Source organism: Harpia harpyja, chromosome 22 (genome assembly GCF_026419915.1).
Source record: "Harpia harpyja isolate bHarHar1 chromosome 22, bHarHar1 primary haplotype, whole genome shotgun sequence".
Lineage (NCBI taxonomy): Eukaryota > Metazoa > Chordata > Aves > Accipitriformes > Accipitridae > Harpia > Harpia harpyja.
Window position 1 is genome coordinate 21,384,388 of NC_068961.1, and position 27,269 is coordinate 21,411,656.

At 39.4% G+C, this 27,269-nt stretch overlaps 1 protein-coding gene across 2 annotated transcripts in view; it reads left to right on the forward strand.

The window, feature by feature from the left end:
- COL4A1 (collagen type IV alpha 1 chain) overlaps nt 1-26,989 on the forward strand; it is a 127,773-nt gene extending 100,784 nt beyond the window's left edge. For both annotated transcript variants that reach the window (XM_052773594.1, XM_052773595.1), the window contains exons 35-52: nt 1,706-1,804; nt 1,896-1,985; nt 2,860-2,999; nt 3,890-4,020; nt 4,125-4,201; nt 4,933-5,031; nt 5,551-5,601; nt 7,528-7,713; nt 8,393-8,526; nt 11,648-11,720; nt 12,395-12,466; nt 14,452-14,580; nt 16,040-16,138; nt 16,287-16,499; nt 18,007-18,184; nt 20,972-21,086; nt 22,115-22,287; nt 23,973-26,989. In XM_052773594.1, coding sequence (XP_052629554.1) covers nt 1,706-1,804; nt 1,896-1,985; nt 2,860-2,999; nt 3,890-4,020; nt 4,125-4,201; nt 4,933-5,031; nt 5,551-5,601; nt 7,528-7,713; nt 8,393-8,526; nt 11,648-11,720; nt 12,395-12,466; nt 14,452-14,580; nt 16,040-16,138; nt 16,287-16,499; nt 18,007-18,184; nt 20,972-21,086; nt 22,115-22,287; nt 23,973-24,054 — 2,141 coding nt within the window. In that variant the 3' untranslated portion in view covers nt 24,055-26,989. The remainder of the gene's footprint in view (nt 1-1,705; nt 1,805-1,895; nt 1,986-2,859; nt 3,000-3,889; nt 4,021-4,124; nt 4,202-4,932; nt 5,032-5,550; nt 5,602-7,527; nt 7,714-8,392; nt 8,527-11,647; nt 11,721-12,394; nt 12,467-14,451; nt 14,581-16,039; nt 16,139-16,286; nt 16,500-18,006; nt 18,185-20,971; nt 21,087-22,114; nt 22,288-23,972) is intronic.
- Nucleotides 26,990-27,269: the final 280 nt, after the last annotated feature.

The following is a 27,269-nucleotide window of genomic DNA, read 5'->3' on the forward strand; positions in this document are numbered from 1 at the left end:
CAACCTTTACTCCAACTCTTCAAAACCCTTCTGCAGTCTAATCCTGTCCTCTTTTCAAGCCTTTTCAGTTTAGTGTCATCTGTACGTTTCATCAGTGTATTCTCTGTTGGGCCCAGGACAGAGCACTTGCGACTACTTTCCAGTTTGACAGTGAATCACCAGTAACTGTACCATGTTATATTTGAACTGTGGGAACAGGAGAGTTGCCCAGATTAGGTACCTCTTATCTCCATGTCCTAACTACTTGTCAGAATGAGACCTGGGCTCATGTGTCCTGGTTGGGTCTCGGAGAAACCTAGGCATGTGGATAGGCAATGCCTCCCGGCTTGGACAGCCAGGGACTGCAGGGGAGGGGAGGAGCAAGTGTAGAGTGTATCTGCCTCTAAGCTGAGAAGCGGCTTCTGAGAGCACTTTTGTATTTGATGAGGCTCCCAGCCTATAAAGATTTAATCTAGATTAATTTTTCTCATTTGTTTCTGATCTTGATACATATGGTGGCATGGAAAGCTTTAAAACAAGTCCACATAGGTTGTTTTTCATTACTTTCTTATCTACTCTTCACCTGTGGGTTGACTGACTGATAATTAGTTTTATCTCCTTTCCAGAAATCCAAATTAGGCACACTGGTTACATGCATATAAAGAAGCCTTTGCTGAGAAATTCAAATGGTTTATTTCTTTGGTTTCTAACTTCTTCATCAATCCAGCACTAATAATGCATGCTTGCAAACTTGTATGCTCTACCTTTTCCTGACCACACACAGTCTACAGATTGGCCTGGCTCACACAGCCTGGACAGGTAGGTTCCAAACAGACCCCCGCCTGCAAATTTCTGCTGTTATTCTGCCCATCTCATCCTCTTCAACTCAAAGATACTTAGTACCAGCAGAGAAAAATAACCTAATTATACTCCATAACTTTGCTGATCTGTTAGCTGCCTTCATCTCTGTAGACTTGAATATCACAGTAATGTTTTAAAAAGCTTCTAAAATACAAACTGCAGAGAAGACACAGTATTTTTCTGGGAGATTGTCAGTGGTGTTTAATGAAAAAATTTGGTATTGGACATCTTGGGATGTTTTTAATAAGATCTACTTACTTAAAAACATTCAGTGAGCTATCTTCAGTAACCTGTTGTCCTGCACCTATATGCAACACTAACAGAAAGAGTTATGACCAAAAAGCTTGGACCTTAAAGCTGGAGAAGAGGCACACCACAGAATAAGAGGTGGAGCCTTCTGGAATGATGAAGATGCTTTAACATTAGATAGAACTGAGGAAACAGCGAATTTCTGGCTGTGAACTGGTTGTTCACATGTACCTTTTTAGACAGCAGAACAGTCAAATCGATCATTTCTGTTATACCTGATATTGTCTGGCACTTCTGAAGTAACTGATTAATCTAACTCAAACACATGTTCATTTGCAATTTCTTTTAAAGATATAACTTGCCTTGAAATTTGCACAGACACCTGTAAAATTGTAATAGTTTGCAGCCTTTCCCTAGCCCTGATTTACTGACTGGAGAGTTGTTTTTTACTCAAGTGTGACTCTACTGTACAATGTATGAAGCTTGAATTCAGCCATTTCATTGTTCAGCAGAGAGAAGCAACAGTGATCAAAAATTAACTAGAAGGATTATTATATGGCATTACAGTAAATTTTGATAAAACTGATCTCACTGTGTGTGTTTTCTTGGTGTCCAGGGGACCATGGAGCAACAGGAGAAAAAGGGTTACGTGGGGAATATGGAGAACCAGGAATTCCAGGGAGGGATGGTGAACCTGGTACTCCAGGACATCCAGGTACGTCTGAAGCTAGCAACAGAGAGACTGTTCAGTGGGTATTTTAAACCTCATTGACTAATGGGACTCCTAATTTCTCTGCTGTCCGTAGGACCAAAAGGTGATCAGGGCCCCCCAGGGTTCCCAGGGGATCCAGGAATTCCAGGACAAAAAGGATCGGTTGGTGAAATGGGTTTGCCAGGTACTGATTGCTGGGAATTTCTCATTATTTTTTCCTCAAGTTAATATAGAACATTATGAGACACCTGTATGGAGTATTTGTTGGTGTAGATCTACTGAACGGTTGCACTATTTGCAGTGTCTGAACTTCAGGCTTTTGGGACATTGCTTTCTCAATCCTATTGTGATATACAAATAATAGGATGGTTTCCTAAGTTTCTACATACAAATCCTTTAGCTGGATGTGTAGGATTTGTGTATTTGTTGCAGACAGGCAGTTTGTCAAGTGATTCCTTTTGTCTGTCTGTCTCTGACTCTGCTATTGTGTGAACTGCATTAAGGTTCTTGTGTATTTTCCCCCTTCTAAAAAGTTTGGTGAGTTCCTGTGTACTGCATGTTAATTACAAACTGTAGTGGTCTGGGAAGAGTGTTGTTGTGGAGGGGATTGGTAAAGAATAGAATGGAGAAGAACCTATATCTCAACACAGAAACTTTGTCTCCATTCAGATGGCTTTGTGCCTAGCATATTTAGGAAATCAAAGGTGAAAGACTGAAATGATAAAGGGGGACAGAAAAATTTGCTACAGCAGAGTCCCTTTCTCTCTGTGGTCCTGTTAGAAATTATTCAAATCAACATAAACTTTTATTCAAATCATATTTTTAGCAAGAGTTCTGTTTACTCTGAATCCAAGATTACAACCTTCTATGAGGAGAGCTTATCTTCCCATAAAAAGTCCCATTTAGAGAGTGAATTTCGAAAGTTAATTTACAGGCTATTTTAGTGAGTTACATTACTTTTCTAGCTCTGAATAGCTAAGGCAACACTGAAAAATCATTGTCAACACTGCCAGGGTACACTAGTTCTGATACACCCATTTTTCCTTTTCACTTGCTAGGAACACCTGGAGAAAAGGGTCTGCCGGGAGTACCAGGTTCACCAGGCACACCAGGGTTTCCTGGGCAAAAAGGTGAAAAAGGAGACAAAGGAGCACCAGGTTTTCCTGGAATTGGCTTTCCAGGGTCTCCTGGTGAGAAGGTATTTACACCCCTAAGGATTTAATTGTCTGTCTACCAAGTAACTCATTTGAAAAGATGCTGTTGGCCTTTTAAGCTATTTTATTATATTTTCTATTATGCTCGTTTAAATACCTGATAAAAAACTTGAAAGGTGTGCATATGTGCAGGTTTAGATGTATTCTGTTTGATGGGACCATTATGTCCAGGGTTCTTATTTATTCTGTCTCTTCAGAATAGGCTAATTTACAGTGCTAGAAATGTGAGGTAAGGGAGTAACTTTTAAAAATACTAAGTAAATAAAGTGAAAAGGGCTTCTTACAAACAGAGCAAATAATCACACTGAAATAGTGTTACTGTACTTTTACAGAGATACTGGGAAGCTGGAAAAACCTATAAAATGCTCAGATATTGCTGAAAAAAGAACTGTATTAATACTGTGTGTAAAGTTAATTTAATCTCTAATAGGATTCTCATTTGTTTCACATTCCTTTTCCTAGCTATACAATAACAGTAATCATGAATTTATGAGTAAAAATTGTAAAAATAAAACTTACTAATCTGGTAGCACACTTGCTGAAGACTTGAAAAATGATTTTTTTGAAGATTATTAAGTGTAATAAGTAACTTAAGAGGCTAATTTGGAAAAGACTTTGTAAAAACCATTATAAAAATGCATAGAAAACTACTCATTTTCATATGTAGGTATTAAGCAATTCCTAGAAAAGTCAGTAGTTCTGATAGTGGAATTTAATGGCAAATTTAATCCTAAATTACTTTGTTTCTAAATGGAAAAAGAATGAAATTCTTTATAAGTATGATGGATAAGAGGGGTGACATCTAGCATTGCAAATGGAAAAAGCTGTTTCAGAATTAATGTGTGGATTTTATAATGTGTGCTGCTTCTTCTAGGGAGAACCAGGAAGAACGGGTAGTCCAGGTTTATCTGGAGATAAGGGTGAAAAGGGTAGTGCAGGAATTCCTGGAATGCCGGGTGCCCCAGGTCCCAAAGGATCCCCTGGCATGGCAGGATTTCCAGGCAAGTGTTGATGCTTGAATAAAACAGAAATTGCAGTGAAAAGTTAACGTGAAACTTACACCAAATATCCTGCATGTAAACCCATGTTGTCTTCCTTTCTTTAGGGAGCCCTGGCCGCCAGGGAGAAAAGGGTGAAAAAGGACTTCCTGGCTTAAGTGGCATTCCAGGTTTAAAAGGAGAACCAGGTAGAAAAGAAATACAAAACACTAAATGCTACTTAAAGTATTGTTCACCTGCAGGCAGTGGCTAAAACAAATACTGTGGCATTCTACATTCATTTTGGCTCAGATATTTCCTGGTACATTTGTTCATTTCATTAGCAAAAGCAGACAGTGCTGTTTCCCAGGTAAATCTGAGTTAGTGTAGTGTGGGGCTAATACTACTTTTGCACTCTTTGTGGAAGAGATTTTACCACCTTCCACAAGACTGGTTGTTGCTACACCCATTAGTTCTGTGGTTTCTGAGTTCATTTAAAAACAATAAAGTGATCCATGGGCCCAAACCTGAATCACCACATTAGCATCATTACACAGATGTTAAAGAGGAAATATTTTGCTGTTGTAACAACATTTTTTAACTTGGAGCCTTGTGTTCTTAGTTTACTGGCTGCAGGACACATCTCATTGGACAATGGGCTGTGCTATTCACAAGCCTTTGCTGGAGTTCCTGCACTCTAAACTCACTAAGATTCATGATAGTTAGCTATGTCAAAATCTGTAATACTTGAGCCCTGTCTCACACTGATTTAATTCAGAAGTAACCTCAGCTAAAAGTCACACTGAAGTCATCATGCAGTATCTGCTTGGTCTCTGTGGGAGCAAAAGAATAAGTAAAGCTTTTCTTTAGAGGAAAAAAATGTGTAAAAAAAAAAGACTGATGATTCATAGGTGACATGAAAATGGCAATGATTTTTCAGGTGAACCTGGCGTTCCGGGTCCTGCTGGTTCCATTGGACAGAAGGGTGAACCAGGTTATGATGGGATTCCAGGTGCAGCTGGTGCAAAGGGTGAACAAGGTACTGTGATTGTCATGTTAAGTTTATGGGGTACAAAAATGCACAGAGACAGGCTACACAAGAGTAGCTGGTAAAGGGGTGTGCTCGGTTTGAGGTACTTTGGATGGAACCCTAGAAAATAGTTAGTATAGTGTCTTGCAAACTACTATCATCCATCATTGTAAAGCTGATCATTTGGATGAGCAACTGTGTTTAATCAGTGTAATCTTGAAAGAACTTCTTTCACAAGAGCTGGCAATACTTTAAAGAATTGGCATGTTTTGGAATTAATTTCAGTCTGCAACTTAGCTGTGAAATAATGGAGCAGGCTTGCCTTTTCTTAGGGTAGGATTTTCAGTCATACAAGACCAATTATGCTAGATACAATACCAATACATAACAAAGACAGTCTCTGCCTTGAAGAACTTTTGCATAAACCGTTTATTTAGATTTTGTATTTGCTTAATAGAGTTTTGTTCATTACAGGTTAAATTTAAGTACTGTCTCATCTTCTAATTTTTTGCTGCCTCTATATTACAGGTATTCCAGGTAGAGGACTTCCAGGATTTCCCGGTGCAAAGGGAGATAAAGGTAAAACACTTCTTTAAACAAGCAGCAAACATGCCTCCCAACACACTATAAACATAATTCTGGAATTCAGACATACTTTCTACTTCATTCTTTTACATGCTATACCTTTTCAGAGCAGGCAGAAACTCTGAGAGGCTCAAATACTAATTTCTGTTACAGTGGCAGCATCTTGGACATGAGTTAGATATGCCCTAAAATAGGTAATTATTCATAGTGTGGAATTTACTGCAAGCTGTGCTGTGATGAGGTAATATAAATAACTCCTGTATTTGTGTGCTGTGCTTTTGACTCCAAGTATTTCTGTTTTCTTACTAATTTTGCAAGAATCAAAGTCTAGTGAGGCTCTGTGCACCAGACAGCTAAAGATAGTAGTTTCATGGCCAGGTTACTGCAGTATTTTTTTTTACCTGAGTCTGTTGTGCAGCCCAGATGCAATTTTATTCATTGCTAAAATAGTTATTCTCTATAGCTCAGTAGAGCATGTCTAAGCTATGCACAGGAGCATGGTGCAGAGATGCGAAACATAGCAGAGACCTGATGAGATCTTACTGAAAATTATTATTACCTGGACTCAGGACTTAGTAGCTTGGGTACAGGCACATAGCTATCACAATTTCAAGAACACTTGTGATCTTCACAAAGTGTGTCGCTACACTGTGCTGTGAGAACGGCTTGATTGGCTTGAGTCAGTGCTTGTTCAAGGTGTCTGTAATGCACCATGCTCCATTTTGTGAAATAAGTATGTCCTAGACACTAGACTGCAATAGATACAGTAGTGAAGAAATATCAGGCTGCTGCTGATAAAGGAAACTGTGTACAATTAAAGGATTTTCAATTTTAAACTTCCAGAAAACAAAAAAGATTCAACTAGTCCATCTATGAAATTAACACAGCATGGCAGATTTTGAAGAACTTGCATAGCTTGAAGTACCAATGCCCTGCCTCACTCATTCATTCTGTAAATACAGGAAACTTGTGTGGACAATCAAAAGTGATAAACCAGAATTGTAGAATAACTTCTATTTACAATCTCAGAGTAATTAACAGTCATTAATTGCTGAGAAAGCCCTAATGTTAGAGAAATAACTTTAATAAACAAATTTTCTAATCATAGCTCAGTAAGGCATGTAGAATGCTAGATTATGAGAGCACTTCTCTCACTTTACCCATCTCTCTCATTTTGTCAGCACAGCTCATTTAAAAATATCTGGGTTTAGACTAAATAGATATCCAACTGACATCGTTTGTGTTCCAAATGTATTGTAGTTCCAAAGAAACAAGTCCAGGATTTAAAGACCCTGTTCTGTTTAGGCAAAGAGCCAGTGATAGTGTTCTTTATACATCTTATTTCTCTTATTATTGTATTTATACCAGCTAATCTATATTCTTTTTGCTCAATCATGATCTAAAATTCAACTGAATTGCAAATGTTAACTATTCGTACAAGCCTGAAAGTAAGTACTAAGTGTCTAAAAAGTGTCTAAATCTAGATCTTAGTAAAAAAAAATTCCAGTTTTCTCCAGGAGCAACTCCTTTTGTGCTTAGTCAAGCAAAACATCCATTACTCAGCTATGACAACAATAATTGCAATGGAGTAAGAGTTCGGGGACTTCATATTCCTTGTGGAAGGACTGACAGAGAGATGCTGAATGTTCATCTATTTTTAGAGTGAGTTAAAATAGCCCAGTGATCAGTTTAGCTAAGGAAAGATATGTCAGTCAAACTACTCTTTTCCTCATACTTTATGTCATAATGTGGAGAATAATGCAGTTTTCCTAAAGTTTTTCATTTTTACACGAATATATAAAGACAAGGTCAATATTTTCTTAAGGAATAAATCTTATGCTGAGTGGATAATAAGGCAGAAGGTTTCAGTGATTGTGACCCTTTCTCTAATCATGTTTTGGGGGTTGTTTCAAATCTTAGGTGCGAAAGGTGATGTGGGTTTCCCGGGATCCCCCGGAAGTCCGGGGATCCCAGGCCTGAAAGGAGAACCGGGATATGCGGGTCCGCCAGGCCCTAAGGGCAGCCAAGGTCTTCCTGGACTACCAGGAAGTGCAATTGAGGGCCCTAAAGGAGACAGAGGACCCCAAGGCCAGCCTGGCCTTCCAGGTAATTCTTTATCTGTAGGATTAAGGTACTGCTGTTAGTCAAAGCTCACCTAATTAATTAATAATATAATCAATATCGCATATGCTTGCTTATCCTCTTGTCACAGATCAGAGAAAAGCTCCACTTCACAGGCAGTTTGGCATTATGTCCTAGAACAGGCTGATTTTACGTCCTCAGGCAGTTGGTTTTGTCCAGAAGTCCTTCTGACGTTCAGAAGTTTGCCTCCCATTTCCATGTTTCCCTCTGGACTTTATTTACTGTTTTGAGGCAGCCATGGCTGTATGTTCCCGTGTCCTGGAGTGTTAATGTGTTTAAAAACGGCCCAGCGTGGCCTTACCTTGGCAGTGGCCCTGTGCTAGAGGCTAAGGAGGAGAGGAGAGCAGAGCTGCAATATGTCTCTAGCATGTTCATACCTGAGAACATACCATCTGTTTGTTCTGCACATATAGAAAACTCTCCACTATTTTCCATCAGCCAAAGGCTGATAAATGATAGATGTCCAGTCAGATGGGGAGTCAGATGGACCTCCCTGCAACAGATTCTCCTACTTATTTTCTTGAAATGTTGTTACAATAATTACTTTGATTCTGCCCATCTGTAGATTGAGCCAGCTTGTCCTCCATCAGGTACTGCTCTGAACAACTTTTGCCACTAAATACTCCCTTCTTCTGGTTTGTAGGTTTACCAGGTCCCACAGGGCCACCAGGACCCCCAGGTCTGAAAGGGGCCAAAGGAGAGCAGGGGAGCAATGGCTGGCCTGGGACTCCTGGGGGTCCGGGAGTCAAAGGTGATCCGGGTTTCCAGGGGCTGCCAGTAAGTTCCTTTCAGTACACTCCAGATTTGCTGAAAGCTGGTTCTTGTAATTAATGGATATATTAATCATAGATGGTTCTTGTTCAAAATAATGATACTTTATGCTCAAAGTGCCTTTGGACTCACTGCTGATGATGTAAAGTCAGTTTGAAAACATTTCAATTCTCTCCTTTTAAAGGCTGCCTACCAGTAAGTCCCAGTGAGCTAATGATCTTGTTAGAAATTTATAGATAGTGAGTGGTAACATACAACACCCAGAATATAATTTACAGTGTATTAACAGTACAGGATGGCTGCAGCACATCCATAAATCCTGCAAATGCATCAGTAGTTAATTTTAAAGGTTGCATATTTCACGATAAATTGCCTTCTGAAAATACCTGAACTGTTTGGTTTTGTTATGAAACCTTTCAAATAAGGTGCACTTTCAGTACTGTCAGTGATGAAATATAGCTGCTGATTTAGAAATACAAACAGGCAATGCTATTAATACGTTGTTGTCATATATTATTCATTTTCCCTGGTCTAAAACAGTCCCTTTTCTGTATATCAGGGAGAATGAAGTAGAATAGGACAGTCACCTATAATAGTTGGTCTTCTATACTCTTTCTCTCGGAGTGTCTGCTGCCTTTTTCCACACTTAAAAATATGCTCTATATTTTAACTTTTCATTTCCTCTTTCCTACTAAGAAAATAATAATACTAATAATAAAATTTATGGAAAAAGGAATAAGAAAGTAGGTAGGTATGACGCAAAAATTCCTAGTGTGCAAAAAGAAGGAAGACTCAGGAATAAGGTCCTGATGTGAGAAGCAGGATACTGATAGTGGACTTGAAAGGTCCACATTATTCTTGATAATTCAGAGATCTCTTGCATCCTTTTCTGCATCAGGAGTAGCTTCACAGAGACATTAAGGATTTGCTTCCGTGTTCTAACACTAGATCTTGGCTATGCCTTTTTATCTGTGAGACCAGACCATGTCATGTCATGTCATACCATACCATACCATACCATACCATACCATACCATACCATACCATACCATACCATACCAGCTTTGAAGGTAGTAAACTTCAAAACAACATTCCAGTGTATTTTCCGTGTTTTAAGAATTTGCAGTACTTCTGCAGAGAGCTGAATTTCTATACCCCAGGAAATTCTAAAACTTTTCACAGGTTGATATTCCAGTCCAAGACTGTTTGTTTGTCAAGAATGGGAAGTGCCAAAGGATTTTGATTCTGTGCCTTCAGTCAGAAGAAAATGTGTTATTATCCTTGAGTCACAATGCATAGTATTGGGTTGTTAACTCAGTGGGAAATGCTCCAGTGAGAGTTATTTCAATATTAAATTTCCTCTGGTGATACATACCAAGTTTCTAATGTCTTCATCCTCCGCAGTGTGACAGGCTCCTGCCCTGATTACAGCTCAGTTGCTCATACAGGTCTCCAGGTACATGGTAATCTATATCAGAAAGGAGATTTTGTTACAACATGGGTGACGCAGCCTGTCCAAAAATCCTATCCAAAAAAAGTTAATGTGGAGATCAGACGGTGAAATACAAATCCCATGGGGTTTTCTGTGTATTTTAATGCTGAAATGAGATAAGAAACATTTTCATAATTTTCACAAACTGAAATAGTTTTGTTTTGTTTGGAACAGACCCAAAACAAAATGTTGTTTGCCAAGCTATATCTGATGGGGAAAAAAAAAAGTTTAAGAAACTGCATACTGTTGTGGAAAAAGTATTTTGATGGAAAGCTTCCAATAAACTCCTTTTATAAATAATTCCATTTTATAATTATAATCTAAAAAAAGTTACTAAAAAAAACTTCTTTAATGAAATTGTCTGACTCATGACTGTCTTCTGAATGAATGTTAGCCCTCCTGTTTTGTGCTGCAGAAGTTCACGTTATGATACAAAGAGAGGGCCATTTCTTTAAACAATCCTGCATACTGTGGCTATGTGACTGAAGGAAACCAGGGAACCTTATTTCATTAATACCTCCCTTACCACTCCGAGGGTAGCATTTCTTTTGTTTAACTTTGGAAGTCTCACTGTTGACATCAGTTTTTGAGCTAGTCATCTCTTCTCCCTTTATAGTCAGTGGAAAGAACTAGATGTTAGTAGGGAACCACTCTTCTCACCTTAATATAAACATCTAACTTATATCAAATGAAAAATCACTCCTGTGTGTGTCTATTCTATTGCTCTCCAAATATGATGAGATGAATCCTACCATTGGTATTATTTTACACTGAGTACTCAATTCACATCTCTAACCTCTGATCGGTAAGTTACTTAGCAAAGGGATTTTGTTTCTTTCCTCTGCCTGTGTTCCACATTTTACTATATAGGGGACTATCACTGCCATATTGCAGCCAGGGAGAAACTCTAAACTATACTTACAAGCTTTTTGCAGATGATCTGCAGCAGGCAAAAGAAGAAAAGGAAATTGGCAATCATTTAAATGACTGTTTACAGTGTCTTTTGAAATATGGGCTCGGTTTTCCTTGAAGGGAGGCTACAATGAACTTATTACCATTAATTTCAGGGGAGCAGTTTATAATAGTGAAGGCAGAAGGAGGAGTTCACATTGTGTTTGAAGTGTTTAAGTCCTTAAGTATTTTAGCCCTGTTGAAAAGTAAAAATCTTCAGAGGATTATAAATTGTTGAGCATGTTTAATTTCATTCCACATGTGAATGTAGACATTTTCAAGTCTGCTGTGGTCTAGAATTACCCCATTTAATTATCTAACTAGCAACCGCCTGCTGGGGCTGCACTGAAATTAGTATTTGCTGAGATTTGTGCTTACTGATGTTTTTCATAACAATATAGTCTGTGGTTGAGCACCTTTTTATTATCTGTACTGTTAATGAGACCTTATTCTGATCTAGTGTCTTTGTAAGGCAAAAAATAGTTTCGTAAGAACAAGGTGTCATGCTTGTTCCTGTAAAAGAAGCTTCTCATCTAATCATGGTAGAGAATAACCATTCCTTAAACTTAATGGCTTTTCTCTCATATTAACATTTTTTTAATACATTTCCAAAAATACACAGCCTATTTGAAAGTCATATCATAATGGTGTAGGATAACTATACTTCACTTTTTCTTTTATACAGGGTAGTCCTGGTTTACCAGGAGATATTGGTCAAAAGGGTGATCTGGGACCTCCAGGCGTTCCAGGCGTTCCAGGTGAGAAGGAAATTTACCATATTCCTAAAAAGTATGCAAAGATGTCTCTTTCATATCCTTCCTTTCTCAAAAAAAGATGCTCAAAGAATGCCGACTCTATGTTACAAATTATTGAAATAGGACATTGAAAGCTGCGTCAAAAAGCATACAAGAATATCAAGATTTTGTCAAGGTTTTTTGCCTTTTGCCTGTTGTCTGGCTTTGCCAATTTTAAGTGTGCACTTGCTTTAAAAGGTGGATGTAAAATCAATTGTTTAGACATTACCAGTCAAGATTTTCTTGAGAATTGGAGAGGCAAATGTTATAGCTATATTTGAGGAAACACAGGCTCAGTATGTCTCCACTGTTGATTATATTGCTGCTACTGTAACCATCATATATGTGAAAACACTGCGTGTATAAAAAAATGCGGTTATTAATAGAAAAAATGTAATTCCCATAATTTAGAGAAAGATATTATTAATTAAAGTAAGAGAAACTTGTTTTCAGTCATCATTTCTTATGTGACTTAGTACTGTTGTTTGTATCTTGTTCTTGCAAACAGTTAAAAAGTACTTGTGCGAATGAAGTCGTGGCCCTTACATGACTATGGGGTCGTACATGATTATTGTGCACATATCCTTCCAAATCAAGAAATTATTGAATTTTCATGTAAATATTTCCTTTGACTTCAGGTCCAAAAGGATCCCCTGGCTTCCCAGGCCTTAAGGGTGAGCGAGGTGACCAAGGTCTTCCTGGATCTAAAGGTATAATATAAAGACTTGCGTTTTGCCCAGATGTTGTTAAAATGGTTATTTGTGACTAATCAATGGATATATCCCTCCGCCTTTTATTCAGTGTGAAGAGGTAGAGTATGAAACCAAATATCATGGTATCAGCATCTGAATGGTCAGATTTAAGTATTGAGTAGAGAGTGAATGTATTTGTCTCCTGCTCTGAAAAATCAATACTGAGGTTTTGTCATTATTAGAACCTTTAAATGGTATACTAGAACCATAGAATCATAGAATGGTTTGGGTTGGAAGGGACCTTTAGAGATCATCTAGTCCAACCCCCCTGCCATGGACAGGGACATCTTTCACTAGATCAGGTTGCTCAAAGCCCCATCCAACCTGAGTTTGAACATTTCCAATGATGGGGCACCCACAACTTCTCTGGGCAACCTGTTCCAGTGTTTCAACACCCTCGTAAAAAAAATTTGTCCCTAAGTCCAATCTAAATCTACCCTCTTTCTGTTTAAAATCGTTGCCTCTTGTCCTGTCACTCTAGACGCCAGTAGAAAGTCTCTCTCTGTCTTTCTTAAAAGCTCCATTTAGATATTGAAATGCCACAATAAGGTCTTCCCAGAGCCTTCTCTTCTCCAGGCTGAACAACCCCAACTCTCTCAGCCTGTCCTCATAGGAGAGGTGTTCCAGCCCTCTAATCATCTTCGTGGCCTTTCTCTGGACCCACTCTAACAGGTCCATGTTTTTCTTGTGTTGGGGACCCCAGAGCTGAACGCAGTACTGCAGGTGGGGTCTCACGAGAGCAGAGTAGAGGGGGAGAATCACCTCCCTCGACCTGCTGGCCACACTTCTTTTGATGCAGTCCAGAATACGATCAGCTTTCTGGGCTGTGAGCACACATTGCTGTCTCATATCCAATTTTTCATCTACCTGTATCCTCAAGTCCTTCTCTGCAGGGCTGCTCTCAATCCATTCATCCCCCAGTCTGTACTGATATTGGGGATTGCCGTGACCCTGGTGCAAGACCTTGCACTTGGCCTTTTTGAACTTTGTGAGGTTCACATTGGCCCACTTCTCAGGCATGTCAAGGTCCCTCAGGGTGGCATCCCTTCCCTCTAGTGTATTGACTACACCACTCAGCTTTGTGTCATCCACAAACTTGCTGAGGGAACTCCATGAAACCTAAGGTCTGGACTGCTATTTCAGTCCTTGGGAGGTCTGTTTGGGTGGAGACATCAGCATAGATAGGCTGTAGTGCTTCTGTTTGGGTTTCAGCCACAGCCTTGCAGTTGCGGTGGTGGACACCATTTTCTTTCAGCAGGTCAGAGTCTCCTTATAGCTCTTAGAAAAAGAGTCCACTTAAAAAATGGTAATTCTTTTGAAAGATGTCATCCTTCCAATTGTATTTCCCTGGAGGCCTCAAGCTTCTGGGTATGCTTGCATAGCCATCAGTCAGTTGGTGTGACCGTTGGGGCTGCAGCCTAAGCCTGCTGTTGAGCGAAGCAGGCAGCAGCCTGATAACTGGCAGAGCGCAACTCGTCTGAGCAAACTGCCACGCAAACTGCCAGTACCACCCTCAACAGATGCCGCTCCTTGTTTGCGCACCCTGGTTGCAGTGCTTCTGATCAGAGCTACATCTGTGGGCCTGCTCTGCCCTGTCTGGTGGGAGATGGGAATGTAGGCAGTAGCAATATGGTTTCCAGCAGCAACATGTGCAGCTACTTAGGTGCTACCAGAGGCCTGTCAGTGGCGGAGGCCCAGCCCAGGCTACTTCCTCCACTGTGCCTTGAACCCCATTGTCTTCTACCCTCAGTCAACTTCAGGTTTGGCTTCTTAACAGGTACGACCCTACTCAATCCACATACAAAGTCTTGGACACATTGGTATCTTGTAGGCTCTGTCTATTCTCTTGACTACATAAATGGCAATACAAGGTAACATTATTTTCTCACTTTTTTATTGTGCAGTACTAAATATGTACTGATTTCCTCTGTTAACTTTGGCAGGTTTACAAGGCCCACCAGGCCCGCCAGGTGCTTTTCAGCTTGTTAAAGGGGATCCTGGCTTACCTGGCCCTGTAGGACCAGTTGGTCTCAAAGGATTCCCAGGACTTCCAGGTCCCAAAGGACAGCAAGGTGAGAGGATCTAACTTGCCAGTAGAAATAAATTTTAAGTAATGTAAAAATAGACGAATGGTAGGCTAGACACTAGAAGATTTTGGTATAATACTATATTTTGTAATTTTTTGTGTATTTTTGTAAGCCACTTAAATTGTGTCAGCGATGAGGAAGAGAGTCCTTCTTTTTGAAGCTCATCCAAAGGAGTCCCGGAAACAGATGCCTTCCTAGTGATTTTTTTATAGGCTCTCACTTTGCAGTCATCACATCAGTATCTGAGATCAGCAGTAAGCAGAATGACTTGCAACACACTGCTCATCCTTACCCCAGGATGTATTTGTTAGGATATCTTCTGTCTTTAGTGTTGAATCCAAACTTAATTACTGTGTGTCTCTGGGAGAAGACGAGCATGAGGAAAAACACCTTGATCTTGGAGTGGAAAGTGCTTCCTGAGGAAGCTTGTTCCATAGTCCTAGATTTTGTCTCTTAGTCCAGACATGGCAATTTTTATAAAGAGAAGGTGAACTGCAAAAATTAAACACATTAGGGAATAAGAGAATGGAGCAAAGGGTAAGGCAAATGAAATGCTGTCACAAGGACACATGTCCTTCAGAATGACAGGACACAGAGAGTGGGAGCTCAGGGGTGTTCTTAAGCTGTTAAGATTCTAAGGGAAAGCTTTGTTCCTGACTATTTTATAAGAAGGTGATGGGGAACTACAGTGGAATATAATGAATATCTTCTTTCTATTTAATATAATAGATATGGAAGTTTGCTCTTGAAGGTGGGGTTACAACTCTGCAACTGCTGTCCACTAGGAAATAGCCATGAAATATCTCAGTGATTGAACACAGCATGGGTTTGCTTTTATGGGATCTGTTGCTGTTCTCTAGTATTCAGTTCAATACATGAACACAATATTTCTTTTTGAGTGATCAGGAAAAGGACAGCTATGATTACCTAAAGCTTCTGATGTGCCACAGAAATGTTGGCATGGTGCTGATGGTGTTAACTTCTTTTTCCCAAAGTCAGAGTTACTGAGTTTATGTAGGACTCAAAGCGTCCCTAGAAATTGATAAAGGGAAGACATGATATATGTCTGAAAACCTGTTTGGGAAGAAGCTAAGAGAATACTGATTTTCCCACTGTTCATGACCCTACATTTTTATGGTCTGTTTTTGATTGAGTCATATGATAAGCAGAGAGTGAAGAGATTGCTGCCCTTCCTTTTCATATTGCAGGCAAATACTAGTTATTTTAGAAGCACACCCTCTGCTTACTGCTCTGTTCTTCTCTACTATAATCACTTCACCTGCAGTAACCCACATATGTGCTCTAGGTATTGAAATATACGCACTGGATCTGCATGAGTTTTGTTTATGCTGAGGTGTGCCTGTGCCATACTGTATTAAAAGCCAAAAAGTCAGAACTAACATGAAGTAATATCCAATAATAACTACTCCTTGTTTTTCAACAGGGGTGACAGGACCTTCAGGTATACCTGGACCACCTGGTAGTCCAGGGTTTGATGGCAAACCTGGGCAAAAAGGAGAAGTTGGTCCTTATGGTCCTCCAGGTAAGACCATGAGTTCTTCAAAGACTTGATTCCTTCACAGAAAAATAACATAGGAGATTAGGTGTGAATGTATGTAATTTCACTTCTTTAGTTATGTAGGCAGAGTACTGCTATCTGTGGAGATAAAAGGAGACTCTCTGTATTGTAGGGCCCAGAGGATTCCCTGGTCCACCTGGCCCTGAAGGTTTGCCTGGGGCTATGGGCCCACCAGGTGCACCATCTGTTGCTCATGGCTTCCTTGTTACCAGACACAGTCAAACCACTGAAGAACCATCATGTCCATTTGGAACAAGGCTGATTTACCATGGCTACTCCTTGCTTTATGTACAAGGCAATGAAAGAGCACATGGCCAAGATCTGGGTAAGTAGAGATCAAAGTTAGAATTCATTACAAACCAAATGTTTCTTTCATTTGTAGAACTGTATTGAACAAACCTGTGTAATTATTCTTGGCTAGCTGGTGCTTTATTATGCCTTCTAGGTTGGTACAAATAATGGTTTGGTGTACAGTGGAAACAGTGTCAGTTTACTTAAGAAGGTCTTTATCACAGCCTTTGACATGGTCATCCATAGTATCGTTGTAGTCAGATTAGTGAGATACAGGCTGGCTAAGCAGTATGATAAGCTGAGTGGAATATCAGTGGGTCCATCAAGCTCAGGTGGATGTGATCAGATGTACAAAGTCTGAGTGGTGGTTGTTGATTAGTGATGTCCCTCAGGAATTAGTACTGGGCCAGTACTGTTTAATGAATTTATTGATGACTTGAGTGATGGGACAGAGTGCACTCTCAGCAAGTTTGTGGGTAATGCCAGATTGGGAGGAATGCTTGATTCCCTAGTGGACACAGCTGCCATTCAGAGGGACCTAGCCAAGCTGGAGAAAAGGGCTGAGAAGAACCTCAAGAAGCTCGGTAAAGGCAAATGCAAAGGGGTACACCTAGAATGAAATAACCTCATGCAACAGAACAGACTGGGGACTGACTGCTATTTCCAGTAGCAGCAGTACAGACTGCTAGAAAGCTGCTTTGCAGAAAAGGACCTGGGAGCCCTGGTGAGCAACACTGAACGTGAGTTAGCAGTGTGCCCTTGCAGCAACTACCCCATTCTCCACTGTCCAAGCTACTGGGCTCTATTGGCAAAAGTGCAACCAGCAGATGGAGAGAGGTGATTCTTACCGTCTGTTTGGCAGTTGTGAGACCACATCTGGTATATTGTGCCCAGACTTGGGTGTCCCAGGACAAGGCAGATGTTGATATACCACAGTGAATACAACAGCTAGCTACTAAGATGGCTAGTGGGGTCTGGACAGTCTGATGGAACTGGGTTTGCTCAGACTTAACAGAAATTTAGGGAGAGGCCTTTATTGCTGCCTACAGCTGTCTACAGGGAGGGTAGAGAAGATGGAGCCAAACTCTTCTCAGAGGGGCTCAGTGACAGAAGAAGCAATGGATGCAAGTATGAGAGATATTCCAGTGAAACATAAAGAAAAGCTTTTTTTACCATGCTGGTGCTTAAACATTGGAACAGGACCCCAGAGAGTTTGTTGAGTCTCTGTCTTCGGAGATATTCAAAGCTCAACTGGCGGTGGACCCAAGCAACATGATCTAACTGGCAGGGGTTTAGGATAGATGACCTTTAGAGGTCTATTCCAACCTAAGTTATTCCATAATTCTACAGGCAAGACTGGGCTATTCCTTGCCTTGCCCTGTTCCTTCCTTATGGAGCTAAGAGGAGTCAATTCTGAGAGAACTGGGCCCTCTGGAGCAAGTGTCATCTGCTTTTTAGCTGGTCCTGGGAATATTTGTTTGGCAGTTGGCAATGGTTTAACAAAAATGACTTAACAAGTAACCTTTCACTTAACATTTCAGGCACAGCAGGAAGCTGTCTTCGTAAATTTAGTACCATGCCTTTCTTATTCTGCAATATCAACAATGTATGTAACTTTGCATCAAGGAATGACTATTCTTACTGGCTGTCCACTCCTGAACCCATGCCAATGAGTATGGCTCCTATCACTGGTGATAATATCAGACCATTCATCAGCAGGTACGGTTTCAGTTCTGCTGTGTTTGTAAAATGAAGAAGCCTGTGAAAAGTGCGTATGGTACTTTATTTTTTTGGAAAAGGCTTTTAATCTGTATATTTTTATTTCCTGCTTTTAAATTTAAAGTTTGAGTTCCTTTGATGAAATGTTTCAAAGTGTGCATGTTTTCAGTTTAGACTTTGATCAAAAATAAATCCATTTTGGGGGAAACCCAAAGAAATAGAGTAGTCTATTTTGAATCTAATTGAAATGAAAAGATTTACTTTGAAATGATGTTTTGCAAAAGCTATGATGTACTTTGAAGGAGAAAAAGGTTTGAATTTATTCACAATTCTCATCCAAAACAATTCTTTTTTTGACTAGCCATAGCTAGAAGCTTTTTAGGGCTCAGTTTCCTTTTGTTTGAAAATGGTAGCATTATTTATCATACAGTAGACTGCCAGACTTCTTCCATTGTTTTGGACATACTGCTTGAATACAGCCATTATTGTCTTAATTAAAGGAAACAGTTGCAAAATCAATCATCTATTTTTTAATAATTCCAGATTCTCAGCTAGCATAAAGTGTGGCACTTATATCAGACATAACTGTTCTGCATCAGTCCAACTTGTTGAACTTTTGGTCCATTTTAAATTTTAAGGCCACTAGCAAAAACTATCCTGCATAATATGCCCAGTGCTGAAGGCAGAGGTGTGAGCAAGAGTGTGGTGAACTGTACCACTGTCATGAGATAAGAATCTGACGAGGGAATCTCCAACTTAGAACATAAATGATAATCATTAGATATAGGCATTACTATGATTCCCAATATTGCTTCTAATCTGTATCAGCTCTTGTTGATCCCTCTTCCTGCCAAATAAAGTGAATGGGAGTGGAGATTGCTGTTATTGTTTTCTCGGGTCTGTGTATACCACCCAAGAGAAAGGACAATTCACATGATCAGTGGGTTGTAGTCTTGACGGCTTGGTACGTTCAGAAAACTATTTGGCTCTTCTGCAAAACATTTTTTATTTACTTTGCATAATACAATCCATCTTGTGTCTGCAGTTGTGCTCTGTACTCTATTTTTGGTTTAGTGCCATAGAAATTGGTATGCCTTGAAAATGAGCAGGCAGATTGAGGGCGAGATTCTCAAGAGAGACTGGTTTTTCTTGGTCTTACTTTTTTGGTTGTTCATTGGATATGAATGGAAGGGGCTTGACTTTCAGAAGGATTCAAATGACCAGCTTCTGAAATTCATATTCCTTTTATGCCATCCCTGATCAAGCGTCCAACATAACCTTTAACAATCACTTTTGAAACTCTTGCTCAAGGAGGTACCCACCAACATTTTGCCTTATCTTATGCATATAGAGTAGCTTTTGCACCATAAAAATGTATATGTGTGTGTATGTGTATGTATATGTGTACATGGCTTTTTCTTCTTTTAGCCGTAGCAGAGAGTGAGGCAATTGTAATACACATTTTTTTAAACCAGCAAGGAATCCATAAAGACTATTCTTTCAATTTATTTTATTAGTTGAGGCTTTTAAAGCAACAGTTTTCCCTGTCCAAAAGTTGAAAAGGTGTAGAAGTGTCACTTGCTGCCGTGGGTCATGGAACTTCTTTTCATGTAAGGCCTTCCACTGAAATACCAGAAATCTCTTGAAGCAAAGCAGAGCTCCAAGAATAGAGGCAGCTTTACATTCTTTTAACTTACTCTTCCACTGATGTGTTTCTTAAAATAACTGTCTTGCTTCTGCACTAAAGATGAAGGCAGTAGGTATGAAAGCAGTCTTCACAAGTCAGAAATAGGCTTTCATTGTGAATTCCTTTGCTTCTGTGCATTTTCCAGAATCCAACTTAATCCATTTTGCACGTGATTCTTTTCAATGCTCTGATAACAGGAATCAGACTGTTTAGTTCTAAGGATCTGTTCTGAATCATTTTCATAATTGCTAACTGCAGTAGCCAATTTAGGAGTTGTACAAGAAAAAATGAATTATATCTACCAAATTCCTTATTACCAGCTCCCATATTAAAATTTCCAGGCCAACTCACTTTTTTTATCGTTCTCCTGTGAAGGCACAGTTGGTCGTTGGATTATTCAGTAACCTAGCAGTTCTGAGACACAATGAATTTATCTAAGGTAAAAGAACTGGTGCTGCATAGCTTTCTGAAGAGTTGCTTTCAAGTTCATTGTTCAAGTTACTTTGCTAGAAATCTCTTACTGGTGATAAAGACCACAAATGTAAATAAAAGCCACTTTCAAGGAAAATGCATGGGGAAGAGTCTGCATTATATTAGGTTAGCAGTGATTACCTTTGTAAGACATTTTCCAGAGAGATGGCTTTCTCTCTGGAAGTCACTCAGGGCTATGTTTAGGATGATGAATTGCTGTTACTTGTCTCTGATCACAGTAGACCACTTTTAAGTGATACTTGCTGAGTTACGATGTATGGCTATTTGCCTCTCATGTTCAGGACATTGAGCGCTTTTAGAAACTACAGTACAAATGGGACTACAAAAAGATAAATACATTTAAATATTCAGATAAGAGGTCTCTTGTTCTTTGTTCATAGGAAAGCTAATAGGAATGAGACTTAATAGTTAAGCTGTCCCTAAGTAAATAAGGAAAAAAAAAAGGAACCAGTTGGTTGTTTTTCTAAATGGAACATTTTGATTTTCCTTTGTTTTTGAAGGTGACAACATTTTCTAATTCAAGATTCCTTAAAGAAAGTAACCTCTGAAAAAAGAAGTAGTATTAATCCTCAAGTGCATGTAGCTCATTCATGTCTTGGTCTTTCTAGATGCTCTGTGTGTGAAGCTCCTGCTATGGTAATAGCCGTTCACAGCCAAACAATTCAAATACCACAGTGTCCTGAAGGCTGGAGTTCACTTTGGATTGGTTACTCCTTTGTCATGGTAAGTGCACTGGGGCATACTATGAGCTGAGAAAAGCATTTGTGCCAAGCATTTGATCTACACTCCTGCTCTGGGAAAGTTAATATCTGACTATGTCACTTCAGGCCTTAGGAGGGCATTAGACCTCTACCTTTTCTGGTGACTTTAAAAAGATTCTGGCGAATTACTAAATGAGAATAATGCAACAGCAATTAGTTGTTCACTTCTGGGGAAATGCACACAGCTTGCTCTCTTGTTTGCAGCTCCAGCACAGGATCCAAGTGCTGAATAAATGAGGAAATAAGCATAATTTTCCATTGTCCTTCTACATCTATGTTGCAGTAGCTTCCTAGAGTGGTAGCATATCAGTGCCTGTCCTCTTCCTGTTTTTTGATGAATAAGCCTTCAGTTTTCATATGGCATTTTAGACCTTTTATCCAGTTTCTTCAGCTCTGTCTGTACTAGTAAAATAAATAGGGCTAAGGAGTGGCCTGGAAGAGCCACTCTGCAGTCCTCCGTAGTGGTTAGTTGTTAGCATGCTTTCTGTCGTGGTCACAGCCTGTATCAACAGCCACTCTCCCAGGCAATGTCTGGGCATGGTCTGAGAAACAGCACGGATCCAGAGCTGTTAGCACTCGGCAGTGGGAGAGAGGCCACTGTGATGTGGGGCAGGAATTTGGTTAAGCTATTCAATATAAACCATACCAGTCTGTATGCCTTCCGGGCTGGAGAGCTGGCCCTGACCTGTTGCTGGCATAGGGATAGCTTGGGTCCTACTGTCAGTCCTGAAGGATTTCTGTGGGTACAGCTGCCCTGAAGTTGATGTTGCTGGTGTGTTGTGCTGCCGTTAAGCGAGAGAACCCATTGCCACCTCTGGAGCCCTTCAGCTCCTCCTTCTTGCTCCTCCTTGAGCTGAGGGACAAAACAGCAGATGGACACAACAGAGGACAAGGAGAGGCATGTGAAGAAATATTTGTGCAAGAGAGTTAATAGATGTAGCAGAAGAGGTAAAGAGTCCCTCTCTGACTGATGCTTTTGTGTTTTTCTAGCACACCAGTGCTGGTGCGGAGGGCTCTGGCCAGGCCCTGGCATCCCCTGGTTCCTGCCTAGAGGAGTTTCGCAGCGCTCCCTTCATTGAATGCCATGGCCGGGGCACCTGCAATTATTATGCAAATGCTTACAGCTTCTGGCTTGCTACTATAGAGAGGAATGAGATGTTCAAGTAAGTTCATGATTTATTTATCAGTATTTGAGACTCAGTGAAGCCTTGTCACCAAATAAGAGAAGTATTGTTTGAATGTAATACATGGTTCAAGTATTGGCTGTACCCCAGCCTGGTTAGTATATCCCGTTAATGATTTTCGTAACAAAAAGAAAAAAATTATAATAGCTTTTGGGGGAATCAATGAATGTATCTTCTGTTAGTGTTTACAATGTGTCATTAGTACCTAGTGTTTTGCTTTTCAGAATAATCTAACAATGTTTGCATTTCCACTAGTTTGACTGTATTCACCGAGTCGTAACTGGGATAGGCTGACATACCGACTGAAATTAAGTTAGAATATAATATTCCTCCTAGTGGATGTTAACACATAGTAGAACCACTTGAAATTAATGCAGGTGTTGAACTAAGTGAGCTGAACAATTATTTACCTTTCCCTGATGCTGGAGGAAGTATGTCTGAATAAAATGCAGCTGAGGGCAGAGAACCTGCTGAGGTTCTAATTTCAGGAATGAAGTGGTAGTAGTCTTTGTTATGGTCTCCTGCACATAAGTATTTTTCAACACAGTCTAATTTGTTCCATACAAATTTTATTAATATGCTAGCATATAGACCAGTTCCCAGGTCTGGATAGCTTACCTGATCAGCAGACATTCCTCTGGAGTGCAGGCAGGCATCCTCTTCCACCACAGTCCAGGCTGCCACTGCTGGTACCCTTCATCTCCTCATGTCTTCTAGATCTGTGACTGCTCCTTAGCCTGTCTCAGTCAAAATGAAGCAGGTTGTTTAGCCAGTTTTGACTGTTTGTCTACGAGATAGTTGTCAACTGAGTAGGTAGAAAAATTGAGCACCGGGACTGATGATCACTGGGGCTGCGATAATCTCATCAGCCAGATAAGCTACTGCTGAAAGAGCCCATTTGCCAACACTGGGGTAAGCACTGGCTCCCTGGGAAAGAAGCAAGCTGGTCAGAGGAAAATTGAGAGGGGTCAGCACTACAGTTGTTTGTATTCATTGAGTCCTACCCAGAGACCTGTCAACTTCATACCCTTTTCTGGCTGCAGACTGTATCTGAAATTAATAAAATATTCCCAGATCAGGGGACCCGTCCTACTATCATAATTCACAAATACTCTTCAGTTTCCTATAAATTCAATGTAAGCACACTTTTGTCTGAAAGTGCTTTATTTCCAGTTGCTAGGAGTAACTCCTTATGATAGGTTAGAGACTGAAGATTTTGGTTTGTCTTTCTATACGGCATCACGTAATTTCCTTTGCTGGCTTTTCATTTTTCTGTAAAGTCACAAGAGTTAGCAGAAACTCCTGAACAGTCAAATGTCTTCAGTTTCTTTGCCCAATCTTTTTTTTACTACCCAAATTCCAGCATGTTTTCAAACTGCTGATTAAACAGGTAGTGTCTTCTGGGTAAGAAAATGTTCAGCGTCGTGACAGAACCAAATTCTGAAGTAACTGGAAGTGGACAATATTTAAAACTAATCTTGAGATAGTTTGTGACCAAACTTGAAAGTGAATATACATTGGAGAACTTAGGGACACCTTCTTGATTCAGCACAGCTTAAAGAGGCACTTGGCTGCAGGCAAAGTTTGCGTTGTCAATTATAAACCTGAAAACAGTTTGTATCAACAATTGTTAATGGGTCTTTTCCTTTATTTATTTTTAATAGGAAACCGACTCCCTCAACTTTGAAAGCAGGGGATCTGCGCTCAAATGTTAGCCGTTGTCAAGTCTGTATGAGAAAAACATAATGACTTTTGAATTTCAACTAATTTCACACAATATGGTGCTATTTGTTTAACAGCAATGAAGCCTAGACATATATCATATGTACCTCATTGTTGTCCAATATGAAAACAGTAAAGTGCCTTTTAGGAACTTGCATAACTAACACACACTGCTTTACTGGCCCTGTCCTTGCTGAAGAAGAAAAGAGACAACAAAGATAAGCTTCAAATGTTGACATGCCAAATGGCACTTTTGATCAAAATATATGTATTTTTTATATAAATGCAATGCACTGATAGAATAAAAAGTCAGCGTTTATCCAGAAAAAATGCAAAGGTGCTAGGAGGTATGCAGTTCTGCCTTATACTGTTTGACCCCCCTTTCTCATTCTTGTATTATATATTTAGATTCATTTTTCTTCCCCAGATAAGTTTGTTGTTACCATTATCTAGGTGTCTCAAAATCCCAAACTCTTGGGTATGTACTTATTGTTCCTGTACAAAGCAATACTAATGTAAAAAAGAGTTTTGGGATTACAGACTGTGGATAAGCAACGTGTAACCATCTTTTCACAACATAGAGTGCCATCCTGCAAACCTTTGCTTCTGTTTGTAGTCTTTAGTGCTATCGGTTTTAATGGGACTACATCTGGAAGAGATTGCCAAATTGGTTTCCTAAATAGGCAAGTAAGTGTTTCTGCTATGTTGGTACTATGCAGCTTCTTTATGCAGTAGAACAAACTTTCCTGTGGAATAAAGAATGATCCAGCAATGGTCAAGAAAAAATATATATATAAATATTTTAGTAATTTATATAGATATCAACCATTAGGCTAATCAAGCTCTGAGTTTATCATTTCAAACAGAAGCTTAGAAAAGTTTTCTTCTTTTCAGTGTCATGAATTAGATGTTAAATGCCAAAATATGATGTGAAATGTTCATTTTACATAGGCCATTTCAATGCTGAAGTTGCAGAGACTGAACCCAGGATAATAGTTATTTGTGTTTATTATAGTAAATCCTGCTTTGAGCTTATAGTCTTTATTCTGTATTTAATATTTTTCAGGGTTTCAAACACTACTCACACACTGAATGACTTGATTTTGAAAAATACAAGGCCTTAATTTTGTTAATACTGTGCCAAAAAAATTCTTCAAAGTGGCCTCAGAAATATTTCTAAAGAATTTCTATGCAATGATACCATTGTTTGAGCACATCTGTGTCCAAAAGTGTTTTATAGACTATTGCCATGCAAACACCAAAGGATTTTTTGCAAATGCCAAGGCCTTTGTGTAATTTCTTACATGTGTATTTCTTAAGAATTCAAGTTTGTAATAAAACTATTTGTGTAAAAAAACAGAAGAAAAGAAAAAGTTTTTACTAATTTGTCATTAGCATTCATTTATAGCAATGAATTAATTTTTAATAAGCCACCAATAAATGCACAAGCTTGATGCAATCCTAGATTATTTTTGTTTTGCACATCTTTCAGATGTACAAAGCACCTTCAAATGGGGAAAACAGGATACTGTATTGACACCTCTGTTTTTACCTTGTAAGAACCGGTACTGGTAGACAAAACATGGGTTATGCATCTGTTACGGAAATATATTTGATATGAACATGTTACAAAAATCTGCTAACTTCATCTTAGCTCATGGGAAGCAATCAAGTTATACACATTTTTTACTCTTCACTTGAATTTTCAATGCACAAATCAGAACTGAATTTTACAGGATAAAAATTAAAAGGTGAATCTTGGCTCTGATTGTCTGAAGAGGAGATGGCCCATGACATATTTTCCTTGGCAAAAGCACTTAATTTGTTAATGTTTCATGTTGTTTTCCCAAATTTGTGAAGAGACTGCTGCTGCTGTTCTGAATTCACTGTCACTTAAATTCCTTGAGGACGTTGGCTGGCCAAATGACCGAGGGCCCTGGATGGAAACTGGCCATTTCCTTTAGCACCGATCTTATCTCTCTCAGAAGTTTTGACAGACAATCATTTTGCTTATAAATGACCAGTCCTCACAAAGGTCCCTTACCAGCCTTTAAAATACAAGAGTCTGGTTGTGTCGAATCAGCCTGATGCAGGGTTTTTCAATGTGCCACGTGTTATTCAGAAGAAGACTACAGGGTGATTCCTTGTGGCATCTAGGAAGAATTAAGCAGACATTCAGCCTTCTCTAACTCAGAGGATCCAAGCTGCTGCTCAGACTTTTTACTTGCATTCTGTAGCTTATCTCCTGGTCAGCTAGCGATTTAATTTGCTTTGTTCGAATTTTCTCAGAACTGCTAAACGGTTGAATTTATAAAGTCCTGCATGTATGTTTAAACCATATCTGTGCATGAGAAAACAATTCCTTTTGCTAGTGAAGGGACTCCTCACTGCGGCTGGGTGTGTACTAACCTGTGTTTTCTCAACTAGGAGCATTCTGGAAACAAGGTCCTTTGAAAATTTTCAAACACTGTTTGAACTAGAGTTTGATGTCTTATCTAGTAGCAATTATTTATTCCATAACCTCCAGCTCATAAAATGACCTAAGCTATTGTCATGCTAAAGATGCTATTTCTACTTAAGTCAGTGAGTAAACTTTTCAGTGGTTATCAAATACCAGTCAGATCTATTGAAAATGTTGTGAATGCTAGATTTTGATGCCCTGGGTGAGGAAGAGCCCATGTACTAAAGCAGAACAAAAGTGTGAAACCCTTTCTTGCTTTCAAAAATCTGTAAGTATCCTGTATTCAGTCATTTATGGCTAGCATTGTTGCTGCAGTACAGTTCGTTGTGTGAACAGGCAACTGCAAACACATCATTTGTTAAAATTGTCTTGCATAAGCTTAAATTTCAGGAGAAAGCTTTCCTGAAGCAGTACGGCTTGTTCGGTAGGCCTGATTGTTTTTGAATGCAGTACTTGAAGGGTAACTTTCATGACCCAAATAAATACATTTCTAAGACAGCAGGTGGTGCCCGTGCTCTCTTTATGGTCAGACTGGTACTAGCAGCTTTACACTAACAAATGCCTTGGTCTCTAACCCACTAAAATGTAAAGCAGCCTGGCAGTTCTCTATTTTCCCAAGTCTCTGTCTCTATTCCGACATGTTCTAGTCACCAGCAGTTTTCCTTCTGAAATAGGAATGGAGCAGTCTTCAGTAAAAAAAAAAAAATTAAAATTCTATACATAGATAAAATAAAAATAGCATATAATTAAATAATCCAATATATATTTTGAAGCGAAT